At 38.9% G+C, this 5,072-nt stretch overlaps 1 protein-coding gene across 1 annotated transcript in view; it reads right to left on the minus strand.

Moving 5' to 3' along the window:
- INTS8 (integrator complex subunit 8) overlaps positions 1–5,072 on the minus strand; it is a 63,150-nt gene that overhangs the window by 44,648 nt on the left and 13,430 nt on the right. The window contains exon 6 of the mRNA XM_011937199.1: positions 3,694–3,855. Coding sequence (XP_011792589.1) covers positions 3,694–3,855 — 162 coding nt within the window. The remainder of the gene's footprint in view (positions 1–3,693; positions 3,856–5,072) is intronic.

The following is a 5,072-nucleotide window of genomic DNA, read 5'->3' on the forward strand; positions in this document are numbered from 1 at the left end:
CTCAAAAAAAAAAAAAATTACACAGTAGAGGGAAAAAAAAAAAAAGCTGAGGAGCCCCTCAAAAGTGAGGATGGTGCACATCTACCATAACATACTGGTTAAACTGAGAATTGAATGCTAACTATAAAACTTCTCCAGTCGTATGTTTCGATGACAGAATTTGTATGTAAGATGTGGACACTAGGCAAAAAAGAAAATAATTTGTATGTTTTTCAAAAAGCTTATATTGACACCCGGAATTACCGAATGCAAACCTCAAAAGACTCAGATTATTTAGTTCAACTTGGCCATTTTATGGATAAGAATACAAAGGCCCAGAAAGTGACATGAAAAGCATATAACCAAATAGTGGAACAGCCAAAGTTTGAACTCAGATTCCTAAGCTTGTAATATTCTGACTCGAATTTATTCTACACATGGCTGACAGATCAAGTCTTCTTGATCTGACTAAGAAGTCTTCAATTATTCCCCAAAACAGAAGAAAGTTCAAACTCCTTGGCTTGATCTCTAAGGATCTCAGAATCGGGCCTAATCTCTCTTTCCAAACCTCTCTCCTGTGCTCTATTTTAATCACACCAGCCTTCCCAAGTCCCCATTCACATGAGATCCTAGAAATATGCTTCATTCCACACCCCTTACTCCTTTTATACCACCAAACCAACCTTTGGCAACAGATTCTTACTCCTCTTCCAAACTCCTAAGCTATAATCACGCCTGGTATTCATCATGAAACCACTCTTCACTGATATGCTTTATAAATACAGTTCTGTCCAATTCAATGAAACCAGGTTAATTCTCCTTAGCTTCTACAACATTGCTTTGCACTATTTAGTCCACACTACATGTCTGGCCTTTTTTTTTTTTTCTGAGATGGAGTTTTACTCTTGTCACTCAGGCTGGAATGCAATGGTGTGATCGCAGCTCACTGCAACCTCCTCCTTCCGGGTTCAAGCGATTTTCCTGCCTCAGCCTTCAGAGTAGCTGGGATTACAGGAACGTGCCACAACGCCTAGATAATTTTGTGTTTTTCGTAGAAACAGGATTTTGCCACGTTAGCCAGGCTGGTCTAGAACTTCTGACCTCAGGTGATCTGCTCATCTCGGCTTCCCTTGGCTGATTTTCATTCTAGAGAGTTTCCTCATTTAGCATAGGGATGCTAAAAGAGCAAAAAATACACACATACACACACACACACCCATGCACATATATGCGTACTTACTATAGTTATATATAATTCCCCTTTCTAGGCAAAGATAGACCGCAAAATACCAAAAAGATATTTTCAAGTATTACTCTAGCAACTGACTAGCCATTACAATGAGTTTAGAGGTTAAGAAGTGGTCAATAGATTTACTGTAAAAACAAAAAAGCCTGATAATGAAGCTGCCCTGAAGGGCAATAAGGCCTGGTTTCACTGGGAAAAAAATAACAATTTTTCTTTTTAAGTCTAAGGTAAATTTTAGCATTGTAAAGAACCTACTTTAAATATGATCTGGTGACTACACCTGTAATCCCAGCACTTCAGGAGGCTGAGGCGGGTGGATCACCGGAAGTCGGGAGTTTGAGACCAGCCTGACCAACATGGAGAAACCCCATCTCTACTAAATATACAAAAATTAGCCAGGCAAGGTGGTGCATGCCTGTAATCCCAGCTACTTGGGAGGCTGAGGCAGGAGAATCGCTTGAACCTGGGCAACAGAGATTTCAGTGAACCAAGATCGCGCCACTGCACTCCAGCCTGGGTGACAGAGTGAGACTCTGTTTCAAACAAACAAACAAATTAAAAATAGCTGAAAAAACATGCTAAGAAGTGATTCTAATAAATTTAAATGATTTAAAATATATTATCTGTGAACTACAAAAAATACCCACATTATAACATACAGACTTTTTCTTAGCTACTTCTCAAGAATGGAAGAGCAGAAAAGAAAGAAAGGGTGTTGGTGAGAGGAGGGGGAAAGGAGATTTCTGAAAATGAAACTAATCAGCCACTACCAGAAAAGTACTGACATAAGTGGTTTCGAAACTATGGAGCAACCACTAGCTTCACCTCAGTAACAAAACACGAGCAAGGCAGGGCTCCACAGGAGCAACACAGCAGCTTCGCAAGTGTGAGAAAACACACCTGTTATAGCTGCTCAACTACTACTTCATCAGCACTAAACAAAACCCACAGAGTTCATAAAAACACAATCCCATTCGAAGAAATACAGTTTCTACCATACTCCTGAATGTGTAAGTGATGAATCTCAAAGATGCAACAAAATTGCTATTTTCCCCTTCTTAGCTACCCATTACACTATTTTCTGATTTTCGTATTTTGGAACTTTATTAAAGTCACAGTAACATGTGCTTTTCTCTGGATGATATTCCTAAGGTCTTGTTGGCACAAGTCTTATCACTCCAGTGAGGTTTTTTGTTTTTGAGGCAGGGTCTTGCTCTGTCACCCAAGCTGCAGTGCATCAATGCTATCATAGATCACTGCAACCTTGAACTCCTGGGCTCAAGCAATCCTCCCACCTTGGCCTCCCAAGTGCTGAGATTACAGGTGTGAGCCACCACACCCAGCCAACTTGTTAAATAAACTGTATTTTATGATAATTGATCTCACCCTTCATAAACCTTTACTAGGGAGATGTAACTGAAAGAGCTCTAGCCTTTATTAAGTTCACTTATATCGGTAATTAAACTTTAAGAAAGTTTAATTTTCTTTCCTAGGACAAAGCAATACTTTTAAAAAGGGCCAAAGACAGAGGAAAGAAGTGCCATCTTGTTTCCTCTCTTCATCTATTTTCTGTGAAAAACAAAAAAACCCTAAGTAAGAGAACTATAAAGCTGGAATAATACCCAATTAAGAGACACAAAACTAAAAGTAAGTTAAGGCTTTATCATTTCATGATTCCTATTTTGAGTTAAACATGAATGAATGCACTGTTTATTCTCTACAATGGAGGCTTTCCAATAAAGACTTTAAAAGCACAATTCTAATTCCCAGTTATTTTCATAACAAAACTGAAGATAAACACTCAGAGGTATGGGGGGGGGGGGGGGGGTGTCAATAAAAGTCTGAAGAGACTCATTAAGGCCTTTTCATGAACGAAACCAAGATGATGAGGAGGCTCAAGAGCAGATGGGCTGTTTTTGTTAACAGACCATCCAAACCCACCAGAACAACTGCCGTGTTCACTGTGCTCCCTTTCTCCTTCAGTCTTACTATTTGGAAGGGCTAATAAAGCTGGGCTACAAGCCACATGTCCAAAAGACACAAGACTTAATGCTTTGTAAAACCAAAAGCTATTAATATCTTAGCAGCCAACAACCCCAGCTGCTAAACAAACGCACACACAACTAAAAGCTGTCTACCTGCAATTTTTAAATGTTAAAAGTTCTGCTTACAAGCATTTCTTCCAAAATTTATTTAAAATAGGTCAACTCTACACCTTTAAGGTAACAGCAATGATGAAGTAACATCTGTAGAATGCTTTGCCTTAAAATTTATGAACTATAACTTCTCACTTGATTTTCATAAGAATCTTAGGAAATGGGATAATTATTACCATTACGTTACAGGCCAGTCTGACAGTGTAAATGACGTGCCCCAAAAGGCATAACTGGTAAATGGGTGGGGCAAGGATTTGAACTTGATTTTGTCTGGCTTCCAAAACTTCACTGCATCCCCCTCATACATCTTACCTGATAGTTGCCAGATCTCAAACAAATATGGACTTGACTATATGGAGTCAACTGTTGAGATGTACTGTCAGAAGAAGGTACAAGAACATCACATGCTTGACAATAGCCAGCTAACCGCTTCTCATCTATGGTACAATGAAGAGATAATGAACCTATCTGTAAAGTAAGAGGTATATACCATTATCCATTCATGTAATATAAACAATAGTCTAGCACCCCCTTAGCATATTTTAACAGTACAAGGAAATGCTAATGAAAAATTCAAGCCGGGCTGGGCACAGTGGCTCACGCCTGTAATCCCAGTACTTTGGGAGGCCGAGGCTGGTGGATCACCAGGAGTTCGAGACCAGCCTGGCCAACATGGTGAAACTCTGTCTCTACTAAAAATACAAAAATTAGCCAGGCATGGTGGCAGGCACCTGTAGGCCCAGCTACTCGGGAGGCTGCGGCAGGAGAATCGCTTGAGCCTGGGAGGTGGAGGTTGCAGTGAGGCAAGATGGCGCCATTGCACTCCAGCCTGGGTGACAAAGCGAGACTCCATCTCAGAAAAAAAAAAAAAAAAAGAAGAAGAAAAATTTAAAACTGGAGGAATCAGAAAACAAAAGGTTAAAGGTTTAGAACAGGGGTCAAAAAACTATTGCTCATAGGCCAAATCCAGTCTATGGTCTGTTTTTGTCTCTCTTGAGCTAAGAACAATTTTTGTAGGCTGTAAACTATGCAAAGGGGACAAAAAAATAGTAAGAATATGCACTAGAGACTGAATGTGGCCCAGAAAGCCTAGAATATTTGCTAACTGGCCCTTTACAAAGAAAGCTTGCTGAAGCTTAGAGTTTTCAGGTCAACATACAAAAGGTGGACATGATTATCATACCAAGTAGGTATGACAAGACATTAACAAAGAGTGCTAACATTAAAAACAAGCTTAAAGGTTTTAAAAGACATATACCAGCAGATTTAAAGGAGAGAGCAAAGAAAGCATAATCATCACTCAATTGGGAAGAACAGAAATGCTTCTACCCAAACAGGATTTTAAAAAAAAAGTTTGAAAAAATATGTAATATTAAATTACTATACCTGAAATGCTGTAAAATTAGAAACCAGATGAATTTCCTAGGCAAAGTAAAATGGGGATTTCTAACAGGTCTATCTAGAATAGCTAGAGTACTTACACCTCTAGGGTATTTAATCAATATCTCTACTAAGAATAGCAGATTGAAGTGGGAATTTTTCCACACACCAGGCATACAAAAACCTAGCTATATATATATACTTTACAAGCCAGTCATCTGAATCATAAGAAGAAAAATGCAAATGAAAAACACAGTAAAAATGTTTACCCATATTAGGAATTAATGAGAGGCAAGTTTATAAAAGATACT

This window comes from Colobus angolensis, unplaced genomic scaffold, assembly GCF_000951035.1.
Source record: "Colobus angolensis palliatus isolate OR3802 unplaced genomic scaffold, Cang.pa_1.0 Scaffold16, whole genome shotgun sequence".
Lineage (NCBI taxonomy): Eukaryota > Metazoa > Chordata > Mammalia > Primates > Cercopithecidae > Colobus > Colobus angolensis.